The sequence below is a fragment of the Streptopelia decaocto genome, assembly GCF_964273445.1.
Source record: "Streptopelia decaocto genome assembly, chromosome: Z".
Taxonomy (NCBI): Eukaryota; Metazoa; Chordata; class Aves; order Columbiformes; family Columbidae; genus Streptopelia; species Streptopelia decaocto.
Window position 1 is genome coordinate 60,413,648 of NC_138657.1, and position 12,787 is coordinate 60,426,434.

The 12,787-nt window shown below is 38.5% G+C and overlaps 1 protein-coding gene across 5 annotated transcripts in view; it reads left to right on the top strand.

The window, feature by feature from the left end:
- The window catches only part of FYB1 (FYN binding protein 1), a 70,344-nt gene that overhangs the window by 43,944 nt on the left and 13,613 nt on the right, over nt 1–12,787 (top strand). For all 5 annotated transcript variants that reach the window (XM_082074424.1, XM_082074426.1, XM_082074427.1 and 2 more), the window contains exons 4-10: nt 1,589–1,638; nt 2,747–2,766; nt 3,620–3,666; nt 5,009–5,126; nt 6,751–6,907; nt 9,005–9,149; nt 11,845–11,873. In XM_082074424.1, coding sequence (XP_081930550.1) covers nt 1,589–1,638; nt 2,747–2,766; nt 3,620–3,666; nt 5,009–5,126; nt 6,751–6,907; nt 9,005–9,149; nt 11,845–11,873 — 566 coding nt within the window. The remainder of the gene's footprint in view (nt 1–1,588; nt 1,639–2,746; nt 2,767–3,619; nt 3,667–5,008; nt 5,127–6,750; nt 6,908–9,004; nt 9,150–11,844; nt 11,874–12,787) is intronic.

Here is a 12,787-nt window from a genome sequence, read left to right on the forward strand (position 1 = left end):
TCAGTTGTTTCCCTAAAATGTCTTATCTATAACAACACTTTTTTTCTGCACCATTGGTAAGTGGAGGGGGGAGGGAACAGACACCCAGCTGGGTTCTTTACTCCAAAAGGGTTCAAAGAATGCATGCACAGGTAGGAAATCAGTTTTATCAATAACTGAAGTTCTCCGCTGCATTTTTCTGGGGGTACAGGGCCAGAAGGGTCAGGTCTATCAGTCTATACCCCAAGAAGCAGCTTTGCAAGCCAGAGGTACTGAGCTCAGTGTAGTTGTGAAACTGCTGCAGGAGCCACGTCATGGCCTGTTGCAATAACACTGAGAAGTCTCTTCTGCATATGGGGCCCCTTTATTCATCCTTCTTCGAAGAGCTGCGTAAAACAGGGGAACCTCATAGTGATAAAGAGCTAAAAGCACTGGGGTTTATTGTCAAAACTGACCGGAAACAAGCTGCAAATGAATAATGAGCTGCTCTCTGGTCAGCAGTTGCTGCAAATAGCAGTAAACAGCAGACAGGGAAAATATATTAGGCATTAGAGAGGTGTGTGTCAGCATGCACACTGTGTCGGTAGAGGTGCTGTGACAACATCAGCCTCATGCTGCTGTGTCCTGGCTGTGAGAAATGTCCTCCACGGGGCTGGGCGGCCCCAGGAAGCTGCCATCACCACCACATCTCCTGGCTGCAGCACTGAGTGGTGGCAGAAGCCTTCCTGGATACCTTCTTGCCAAATGCTAGGGAGACAAGTGTGCCCTCTGCCTTCATGGACCCATGAAATTTACCTGCCGATTTTCCTTCTGCTCTCTCATTCCTCTGTGTCCTCTGGACTCTCCCTTCTGCTGAAAATGCATGCCTGGGTCCTGACACATTTTCTTTCACCCTGTCTCGGTGCTTTCTCCACCAAGCCAATTTTAAAACATCACATTCTGCTTTCAAGTCCTTTCTTTGATTACTCTTCTTGATGATGACTGTCAGTCCTAGTTTTCTTTCAGCTCTTATAAGGTATTATAAAGTTAAAAGTCCCTGATGTTTTATTAGTTACATTCTCAGTTTCTTGCTTCTCAGTTTGACAGCACTTTTAAATCTAACAACATCAGAGAACTTTTACCTGGCCTAAAGTTATATCACCATTTCTCTTGTCCCTTATTTAGACTTCAGGCCCTACAAGTGAAGGAGCTAGTCTTAGAGCTACATTTAACATTGAGCAAAAGTCTGGCATTCCACTTGTGCATTGTGTAAGAAGCTTGTACCTGCGAAGATGATTAAGAAGTCCAACAGATTCTTTTCAGTCAGTCAGCTGATCTACCTATTTTATTTTTCACACCACACTTTCTTCCATGCTATCTGAGCACCTTTGGCTCATTTTATCCTTTTATACTCAGGATCAATGTGTCTCCATGTGAAAAAAACAAGCCACAGTCAGGAAAAACAATTTAGAGAATCTCATGGGTACTTAAGTATCATATAGGGCCCAAGAGATTATCCAGTCCTTGTATAAAATACCTAGGGAAAAAAGCACCAGAACAATGGTGAATGAAAATGCAATCACAAAACCATCTTCATAGGTTTCACATGTCCACTTTTTCATATTTACAGAAGTCCAGACAATGAAGAAAATTATGATGATGTTGAATTTGTTTCACAGGGTAAGATGCATATATTTTAATAAATAGCAGTTATATGAAGCTGTAAGCATAGTGTATTTATGAGATAAGCAAAAACATATTGTATTGATGAGTGACTTGTGTAATTAATTATGAGAGTTCTGCAAATTTATGGGTGAAAGTGGTTATCTCATACCTGTTCGATAATGAATATGCTAGACTCTCAGGAACTGCTTTAAATATTTCCCCTCTCCACCACTATTTTCCTGTTAGCAATACACTGGGAACATAAATTACCAGATTTTCAAATCTGAACCAAAATGAATGCTGCTCTTATAGAGTTAAAGCTGTGGGCTCTGGTAAAGCAGGCTTTGTTTTATATTTGAGTAAAAAAAAAAAAAAATGTTGACCGTTCTTTTAATGTCGCTTTGTGCTCTGCTTTCAATAAGAGGCAGCGAGTCATTATGTTGTACCAGGAGCAGCCAGAGAAGCAGATTGTGACACAAAGAATTTCAATCTGCCTTCTGATCTCTCCTCAGGAGGACTCGGTCTGTGCCAGGCACAGCATGCTTCGCTTAGTGCTAGCCATCCCTGCCACAAAGCAATGTGTGCTGTGGAGCTGAAACTGAGCCCAAGCTCTTTTGTTACCTAACCACCTGCAGGGTAAGGAGGAAGCAGGAGATTCACTGAGTTTCTTCTCCTGCAGACCAGGGTAGAAGCTGGCTCAGCAAAAGAGCCTTTGGCCTTCTTATTCAGCTGTAGGGCTGGTGCAAGAAAGTTGAGGTCTGTTTGGATTTATCAGGTTTTTAACCATGACTTTATTGTACTTTTGTAAAAAGCATTTTTGTAAACAAATAGCATAAGTAAGTTCATCAATGTCACTAAAGAATCTTTAAAACAATTTTCCTGCTTTTAAAAATGTATGTTGAACACGCTATTTTGTAGATGTTTCTAGTGTGTCCTGTACTGCAAAAATAAGCTGGCAATCTCTGATTTTTGTGTTCATACCCTCATTAAAAGCCAGGAGCCTGAACATATTTCTAGTTGATATCTCCAGTATTGTTAGCACTTTGTAATTAGTTAACACTAGAATTAATTGTTTTCCATACAGAAAAAGATAAATGTCCTGTCTCTGTTTTTTATCATGCAGGTCATAGAAATACAGAGGGGGTAAGTGTTATCCTCCATGATAAACCTCTCCTTTTAGCACATACTTACAAATTTAATAAAATCCCTTCAATTAATTAGAAAATTAATTTCATAATGAATCCAGTATATTGACAGCAAATTGTAGAAGCACTTACTTTTGTAAAGGACAGAAATAAAACTAAGTAAGCAGACCAAACTGGATCTAATTATCAAAGCTGGATAGACACCAAAAAATAATTTAAAACAAACAAGGAAAAAAAACAAAACAACCCTTCTATATCCACTGACATTTCATTTAATTGAAAATTTCCAGAAACAAGGGCCTTGTTCTATTCTTGTAATAAACCACTTGTTTTGGTTAAGCACAGGTTTGTATCAGTGTCTTTGACTGCCTGGCCATACCAGGAGTAACACAGTCTCTAGGACCATAATCTGAGTGCCATTTAGATCACTAGCATTCCAGTTTAACTGCTTCTAGCCCTGGCACTTCATCATGGCAGTGCAATCATCAACACAGATAAAGGCTTCCCAGGACTAACATTGCAATTAATACATCCACTTTGGATTAAGCTATGTGCTAGTGTGGTCATAACAATCCAGGAATTTATGGTTGTGGTGTTGTGAAACCAGTTAGGAAAAAGAACAAAACAAAACAACCAACCAACAACAACAACAAACACACAAACAAACAAACACACAAAACAAGTGATTTTGAATACTGTAGTAATTTGGTTTAGGAATACTAAGTTAATTTGTATTTACATTTTTCTGTAAATGTTTTTATATAGTTTGCATTAAGCTTACATAGCAGGTCCATTTTCTTCATGTTTTTCCAAATGTATCTAGGCCCTTGAAAACTCATTTTTTCCCGTAGGGTCAAGAAAGTGATGGAGAGATGTATGAAGACATTAATGACATCAGGTAGTAATTTTATATTCCATTAACTGCTGTATCTTTATTACTAAAAGCTTGATAGCATACTTCATCTGGCATAAAAGTGTGATTCTACTGCAGTCTCTACTAGGCATTATTGTGTTCATTCATTTCACCTAGAGAAAGTCAGGTTGCTCACAGGTTCTTTCCTATTTAGATCTGCTATGCCCTGAGCTGGAAAAAACTCCTGCAATAAAATCATGGGCTTACTGAACTAACAGAAGTCCAGATAGATCTTTTGTTATGTTGTTTTTCTTGATTTCTACATAAATGTACTTAGAACTTATATGAAAAGCTGGATTTACAATTCTTATGGCCTGAGTCTCCAAGCATAACTACAGAGCCAGAATATGATTTCCACTGAATTTTCTGCTGTTTAGCTCTTTACTTTGAGGAGTCTCTTGCTCTGCTAATATCTAAATGTATGTGATTCACGTGTATATATGACAATAGCCAAAAAAAGCTCTAATTCTCTTGGAATAAGCAACAGTCTAAAGTACTTACACAAAAAATACTTTGTTTCAGTTGTAGAATGACTTTCAGCAAAAATACATTGTTGAATTCCCTTTGAAAACAGATCATTTAAAAACTATGCAACCAAACCAATTGATCCTCAGTCTTTTTTTTTAATAAAATTGCAACATATCAGTTCAGCAAAAGTACAAAAAAAAAGAAGAGTAGGGTTCCCCACTTAGTTCCATAGGGTTTGTAAAGCAGGTCTTCAAGCAAACCACTGGCAGCAAATGGCAGAGGTGTAGCTGCAGTCCTAATCACATCTCAGGGCCCAGATCTCAGTACCATCCAGTGCATGAGGCACAGCAGGCAATGTACCCTGGCATGATAGGCACACTTATGATGCAGTGCAGAAAACTGTCATTTGTACAGACTGCTGGAATACATTGCAGTTTGGTTTAAAACCACAGTCCAGTGTAGCTCAGGCTTCAGTTCAGGCAGCATCAACCACTGATGGCCTGGGTAAATATTTAACTGCTGCAACCAGTGCCACGACACCTAGACTGCCATCAGCTTCCAAGCTTGCTTGCCAAAATTAACTCAGAGATGTTTGGACATGCACATGCAGAGCCAGTCTCTTACCACCAAATAAACTTTTCTGGCATTCTGTCTTCTTGAGGGTAGCCACTTCAAATTATATAAAAGAAAGGGCTGTTTACACTACTTGTTGCAGCCACACTAGGGTTTAGAATCTGTAGCTTTGATTTCACTTGGAGAAGCCTTTTCTATCACATATTGTTATTTGTTAATCTTGGGTAAGAAAACTCTAGTGAGATTTGTTTCACTGCTACATTTAGTCCTGCCAATGCACTTTCAGATCATCAAGGAAAAAAGAGAAGAGGCGGGACAAGGAAGAAAAGAAAAGAATGGACCAAGAGAAGAAAGAACAAAAGGAAAAAGAAAAGAAAGAGCTGGAAATAAGGAAGAAATTCAAAGTAAGGTTTTGTTTTGTAATCTGGCCAAAGACATGTAAGAAGCATTCCTTAGCATTGCTGAGTCCTAAATACACTTTTCAGCTGGCTACAAAAATATTTGTTTGGTAGGTAGTTCAAGTACCTGAATAAATTCTGAATAAAGGTTTAAGCCACCTTTTTATGTTTGGCATGTGCTTGACATCAGGCTCTCCACTGAGGGCAAAGACCTTTTTTCAGCCCTCATGTAGTTTTTGTTAATTTCCCTTCTTGTGTTCCGTCTGTGTAGAAAGGCCTTAAAAACTTTTCCTTTCACTTTTCTGTTTAAAAAGCATCTACATCACTAGAACAGCAACAAAAGCTGTTAATAGAAGTGGTAATTGGATCCCATATACTTAGTGTTTGCTTCACTGCAGGTAGATACAACAGTGTCCAGCCCTTAAGAGATTTCAACATTATATCGCAACATGTTGTCCTTGTGTTGGTCTAATGGGATCTAAAGGAATTTCAGGTCTGATGAGGAAGAAGGGAATACAGAATGTGTAGAGGAGCAACAGTCACCATCAAAGTCTAGGGGCTAAATTATGATACAATTCTTTCTGGTTTATAGCATTTTTATATAGCTGGTGGTCAGCATGCTACCACAGTTTACAAATCTGCTGGTCATTTTCTGTTAACAAATGCCTGTTTACAGTGCTACACTGTGTTTCCTTCCCTACATAGTTGGCAGCTTTGTTTTTCTTCCCATCATGCTCTGTGCATAGTAAAGCCATGGCCTCACATTGTGGCCTTGGTCTGCTGTGGAGACTGACACGAGTTGACGAGCAAATATTAAAGGAAAATGCTAATAGTTAATAATATTGGATTAGCTGGCATTTGTCAGTCCCTGTTTTTCAGATCTCTTCTGTGAAGTCTACGTATTAGTGCACTGAATGCTTTCAGACAGCAGACTGCTCTCTTGTGGCCATTAAAGTATGCTGTTATTCTTAAATGCAAACAAATACACTTCAGTACATATTTTTTTGCCATCTCTTCACCACCTGAGCCTGTCTATAATTGTCAACAGACACCCACCTTTGCAGGATCACATATATCTTAAAGCAACAAATAATAAAATACAATGTGGTTTCTCCATAGCACATCTCACAAAGATAATCCTGAATTCCAGTAAACAATGTGATCGTCTCTTGTGAGCACTTGTAGAATCATTTATAGAGTAGAATTCCAAACACAGAATATTATGTGGTAGACTTATTTATGCTAATGAACATCTACTCATATGAGTAGTTCTTCTGTAAATGCGTAGAGCTGCCCACTGGAATTAAAGATATGTGTGTTCTGTGAACCTTAGAAAGGCTCAGTAGGTTAGCCTGTTGGTTTTAGTCTTTGTATTTCTGTGATTTTGTCCATCACTCCTTCGGCTGCTCCACTGCTATGCCATTGCTCTCTCTTTTCATTCCAGATTGTTAATTTAAACTGGGTAATTGTGGACAGGAGTGATGCCTTTCTATTTATTTGCCTAGACCATTTTAAATGTCAATTAAACAAATAATCATAATTACTGTTATTTTTTTCTTTTGTCTGAATGTTCCGGAAAGAACTCAATTTTTCCACATCTGTGTTTTCTTTTTTTGCTTCTTCTCTGCAGTTAACGGGATCCATCCAAGTCCTTCATCAGGCACGAGCTCGTGTTGACCACAAGGGAGGGAAGAATGAGCTGACTGTCAAACAGGGGGATGAAATTGAAATAATTCGCCTTACAGACAACCCGGAAGGAAAGTGGCTGGGCAGGATAAAAGGATGTTGTGAGTTCTGTTTCTTCACTGTGCTCCTGAATGTTTTCACTGTATGACAGCAAACATGTGAGCCTTACCAAGGCTGAGTCACTGGCCACTAAAGTAGATAATTACCACAACTCACCTTCCTGTCCTTAGTTGGCATGTAAGGCTTAGATCATAGTAAGAAGTTATTGTACAACATAACGTAATATATATAGGCACTAAAATAAGTCAGGAACAATATCTTTGGATCTTCATGAACCTATTGAGAGGTAATTCCTTGTCAGCCTTCAAATAGCATCAGAACTTGCCTCCATGAAATTAACAAGGATCATGTTTTTTCATGTCTCTGCATTAAAAATAACATGGGTGTTCCCAAAATAGAAGCAAAGAATATTTAGGTCCTGGTTTCAGTGCTGGTCTTGTTCCTATTTCTGTGGAAAGTTTCTAACTGATTTCTAGATTTTATTTTGTCTGAAATCCAAGATGTGTCTCTGATTCTATAAATTTCATCAGTGGATCTGGAGTATGGTAAGAGGTTAATGATCCTGCGTTATAGCAAAGACATTAAAAGATTGATCCATAAAACAATGAAAATTATTAAAAGCACTTGCTTGATTTTTAAAGAGACTAAAATGACAATAAGTTCAGTAAGACAGTTCACACGTATAGAACTAGACAATATCAGCTGACCATTTTTTACTACTGGATGTAAAAAGACATTAAGGAACTGGAGTGTGTCTCATATGAAGAGAGGCTGAGAGAGCTGGAACTGTTCAGCCTGGTGAAGGAAAGGCTCAGGGGGGACCTTCACAAATATCTGATGGGATGGTGGAAAGAAGATGGAGCCAGGCTTTTTCTAATGGTGCCCAGAGACAGTGCAAGAGGCAACAGGCACAGACCAAAACACATGAAATTCTGTCTGAATGTCAGAAAACACTTTTTTACTGTGAGGCTGACCATGCAAGGGAACAGGTTGCCCAAAGAGGTGGCAGAGTCACCATCCATGAAGTCCTTCAAAACCTGATGGCACATGGTCCTGGACAACCTGCTCTAGCAGATCCTGTTTGGGTAGAGGGATTGGCCAAGGTGATCTCAAGAGGTAAGTTCCAATATCAGCTATTCTGTGATCCTTTGAAGTTTTGTAAATAAGGCTTTTGCATGGATCATTTTGTATATAGGAGAACAAATCTTGATGAGGGCTGGGAGATGGGTATTTTTTTTAGTTAATTTACTTTTCATAAAGCGATTCTTGCTTCATAAAAACTGCAAGCTATATAAGTCTTCTCACTGACAAGTGACAATGTTATAGCCCACTTTGTTTCACCAGTGCTTCAGCCTTCAGTGTTTGCAGGCCAATAAGGGTCTTTGAAGAAGACTAAACAACAGAGGGAAATCTGTTCTGATCATTTAAATAAAAGAAAAAAAAGATTACAGATTTGAGGGGAAGCATGCTAAAAACTGGGTTCACTCAGAAGCAGTGGAGTGGCAGCTTTTCCATCTTCAAGAAATGCATGAGCATTTTTCAATGTCAAGAAAATCCCCTCATGGTCTCTTCTGCACAGGCAGCATGCCTACCTAAAATGCCCCTCAGCAGAGGCAGAGTTCCCAAACTCAAGCCATCTGCTCTGCTACAGTTTTCTCCTGAACCATTTCACCCATGGTATAACCACATCTTTTTAACAAAGATCCAGGAACAAGAGGATAGCACCACAGCTGCAGCAAGTCTACCAACCTGAAGTATAATCAATGCAAAAAAAGTGTCTCTTTCTCCTAATGACCTGTCAGAATCTTTATGTCATGGACTGCCTTAAAATATGCCACAAGACTGCAGTAGTTTCAGGGTTAGCCACAAATGGGAACTTGCCCCATAATTCCTGGAATATACACAGAAAATTCTTCTTCTGTAGTTGAGAGGCAAATAAAGGTGAGGTTAACTTGACATCAGCTGAGGCAAGCTTGGGAGGAGATCCAAGACATATTTGAGATTTCTATTTGTGTAGATATTTTTCAAAGATCATATAAACCAATTCAACCACTGATTCTGGACCTTCTGTTAAACTCATTCCCTTACCATAAGCTTTAAAACTATCTCTGCCTAATTATATGGTTTCATTCATTTAGATGGATACATTAAAACAACCATGGTGGAAATTGATTATGATTCTTTAAGAAGAAAGCAACAACCATCTTCCAGGACTGCTGTGAAACATCCAGAGAGTGACCAAGAAGTCTATGATGATGTTGGAGACCAGGACAGTATAAGCAGGTATGTATACGGAATAAATGAAAAAGAAACAATTATTCAACCCAGTCAGCTTAGACAGGGTGAATTTTACAACAAAGCAGTGTCTTGCCATGAAAAAACAGCCATTTATGTCATAAACATATAACTGAGGTGTTCAAACTGAAGTAGTCAGAGGAATAAGAATGGATTCTGGAATCCAGCATCCATAAGCGCTCATGTTCAGGAGGAATCCATACTATTGGAAGAGGACCTAGAGTGTTGCAGTTCAAAAGAGAACAAAATGCAAAACATGCAGGATTACAAATCACCTGTAGGAAGTACAATTATTTTCCCTTCCTCTGTTTTTCTGTCATTTCAAGTCACATACTGCCTTTTATAAGATGTAAGAATAAAAGTCTCTAAAAGCAACGGAAACATTCATTGCACTGGGAAACTCCTGATCACCCACGAGATGGATATGAGCTATACTTGTTTTGACTTCATCAGAAGCTTCTCTATGGCACAGTCTCATACGTACTTGCAACACAGCACTACATTGCAGGCTCTCTACTGTATGTGCCATATTTTTCACATCAAATACATCTGCAGCTAGAGAGGTGCCATCTTCAGCAGTGTATCAGACTTGCTGGCAGGGAAATTTCCTAGTGATCTTGTGACAAAAGTGAAGGTGACCACATGACCCACTGTTACCCGACCCCACACAGAAGTCTGTTTCTGTCACATGATGCAACAAATCAGTGCCTATTCTCCATTACATGCCATGATGTGCAGAGACACATAACCCAGGATTCAGATTAGAGATCTGCATATGAGTGTAGAGGATTTCAATGTGTAGAACAACAGTCTTGAAACACTCTGCCATTAGACCTACTTTACTGCTTCCCAGCAACTTAGCTTAGGGGCCTGGCTGGAATAAAGGGAATGCAGCTGGCTGGCTGATGGGTGCAGCTGATCCTCAGGTGGTAGAACATGCCCATGAGCTCCAGAAACAGCACTTGGAAAGATCTGCCTTCGGGCTGGAATTCTTTAAGCAGCCAATATAGTTTTGCATGTGATATTTGTCCAGATTGCTCAATATCAGTTTCCCTCCCTGCACACTGGTCTCGTAGCATCATAACCTAGCCACGAGAGTTGCTTTAGTTCTTCAAGGTTTGAGGTAATCTGAGCATTAGCTACTTCACTGCAGAAGTATCCTTGGCCAATCCTTTTCACTAAGGCAAGCATTATGATTAATTACCTCAATGCAAGGAATTTAGAAAATGTATTGAATTCAAAAGCAAAAAGAATACTTACACTGTTGCATACTGAAATAACAGTGTAAGGAACTTGGAAGGATGAATGAATGGCTCAGATTCATTAAATCCTTTAAGCTGTATTTTGACATTTTTATCTTCTCTAGTGATTAATAGCATTCTGTTCAGTTCATGACCATGAATTGTTGGAAGGTCTGATATACATCAACATGTTTTGAAACCACTGTGAGAATGCCATACTAAAAAAGCCTCTTGACTAAATAATATTATCTCATTATCAGTAGTATTGTTAATATTCCAAAATTAATAAGTGACTAGGGCTATTGTATTTCAGAATTTCTTGGCACAAGAGTTTAACAAATACCTTGTTTTGATGTACAAGTTTAAGTGATCTGGAAATAATCTCAGCTACTGTGAATCTATCAGTTTTTTTTCTATTACTGTTAGTACACTGGGCTAATATGAAATTCTTGAAATGTTAGAAACATTCAGTTAGAGGTTTTAAGCATCACCTAATGAACAGCAGTTGAGCTATAAATTCATTTGTTTACCATTTCATCTCAAGAAAATCCTCTCATACAGGAGGAATGTAAAGTGTGTGGATGCAATCTCTACTGTTCAGTCAGATTATATTTTTATTCCCACCAAGTGTGACTACATGATTTCCTTCCAACATGAATTATCCTATGATCTTAAGTCATATTTTGTACTCTATTTTAAAGATATTAACAGGAATATAAAATATATTATAAATATAGTTAATGGTTATAGCTGTAAACACGTTCACTTTCTTGGAAATGACATTTTATTGTAAATTGCTAACAACAATGAACAATTAGGACCAAATGTTCTGCTTGTATGAAAATGTGAACCTTCATTGGCTTGAAATATCTGTGTTGATTTATGCAGAGAGAATTTGCTTCATAGCTTTACTTATAAAGACTGTCCTGTTTTTACATTAACTAAAGGTAGTATTGATGACCCTCTCTCCCTCTCTCCGTCTCTCTTATAACCTTTTGAATTACTGTGAATGATATTTTAAAATACTCTTTTCTGATTTATAATGAATTATTTCCAAGAAAAAAAAATCTTTTTCCTGCTTTACCTGAATCTATTGAAAGTTAATCTCTCCTCATCTGAGGGGTAGTTCACTTAAGAATTTGACAACACATTTTCTTTAGCATTAGTGGGGATGCAATCACCATTTGCCCATATGAAATTGATGTGAAGATGGTGAAAACAGAGAGAAAAGATCAGGCAGATTTAGTTGTTGCCCATATGGAACACAAGCATGTGCCTGAGGTTTCAGTGCAGAATTGGTACTGCTCAGCTAGCAATGTAGACAAGTACCAAAGCCGAAAGATTTAGAAGTCAGAGCTACAAAAGCGATGGGTGATCATGGTATTTTCTTTTTCTAAAGGATGACTGTTTTTCTCTAAAACATCTCTTGTTTGCTTTTCCAGTCAGAGTGAAGGTCAAAGTGGAGCTGGAAGTAAGTTCTACCTATACTTTTTTTTTTCACTGCTTACCTTCAAATCCAAACCTCTGCAGCTTCCAAATAATGCAGTAATTATCCATAAGTGTGCTAAATGTTAGCTAACAGGCAACAAACAAGGAAGTATAGTGGGCAAATTAACTTTCTCTCGACCTGTGGGAACTTGGGTAAGACAAAAGTTTTGTCTTCATATACTGTCAATCAAAAGCATGCCAGCAGATGACAAAACTTTATTTTTTTACATGTTAATGTAAATTATCCCACAACACAGCACAAATATAATTGGCAAAATATTAACATGACCAAGAGGTTTTGTGTAAGAGAAATCCGGTTCTGAAATATCCAGTAACACTACCAATTAAAGCTGCATTTTGCTGACAGAATTAAGAGGAACTTCAGTTTCAGCAATACCTTCGAGTCCTAACCAGTATGACTGCAGCGGTTTCACACTGTCAAGAACGCACATTCAAACTCAGTTTCCCCTTTGGTAGCATATATATTTATGCAGCATTCCCTGTTGATCACAAGAGCACAGCTCATCTTCTCAGCTTAGGGTTTAGATACTAGTCATGGCAGAAACATCCACTGGCAGTGCTGAATGAAGCTGCTGCCAGCTAAGTACAGGTTTCAGTGACTGCTCTGACCAGTGGCTAGAATTGGAAACCGAGCTAACCCTGCACTGGAGGAGGTGGGGCTTAAAGGCCAGAACTGAGACCAAAATGAGGAGCTTACATTGCACTTGCCTCTAGCTTCCGTGGATGAACATACAATGTTATTTGCTGAGTGTTGGTCTGACATCTTCAATCATCACTCAAGCCACACACAAAAATTTAAAACCCATCAGTCATCATAATGACTGAGCCAAAATCAGCCATTCAGAATTTCATTGAATACAGAGTAAATGCACTTTT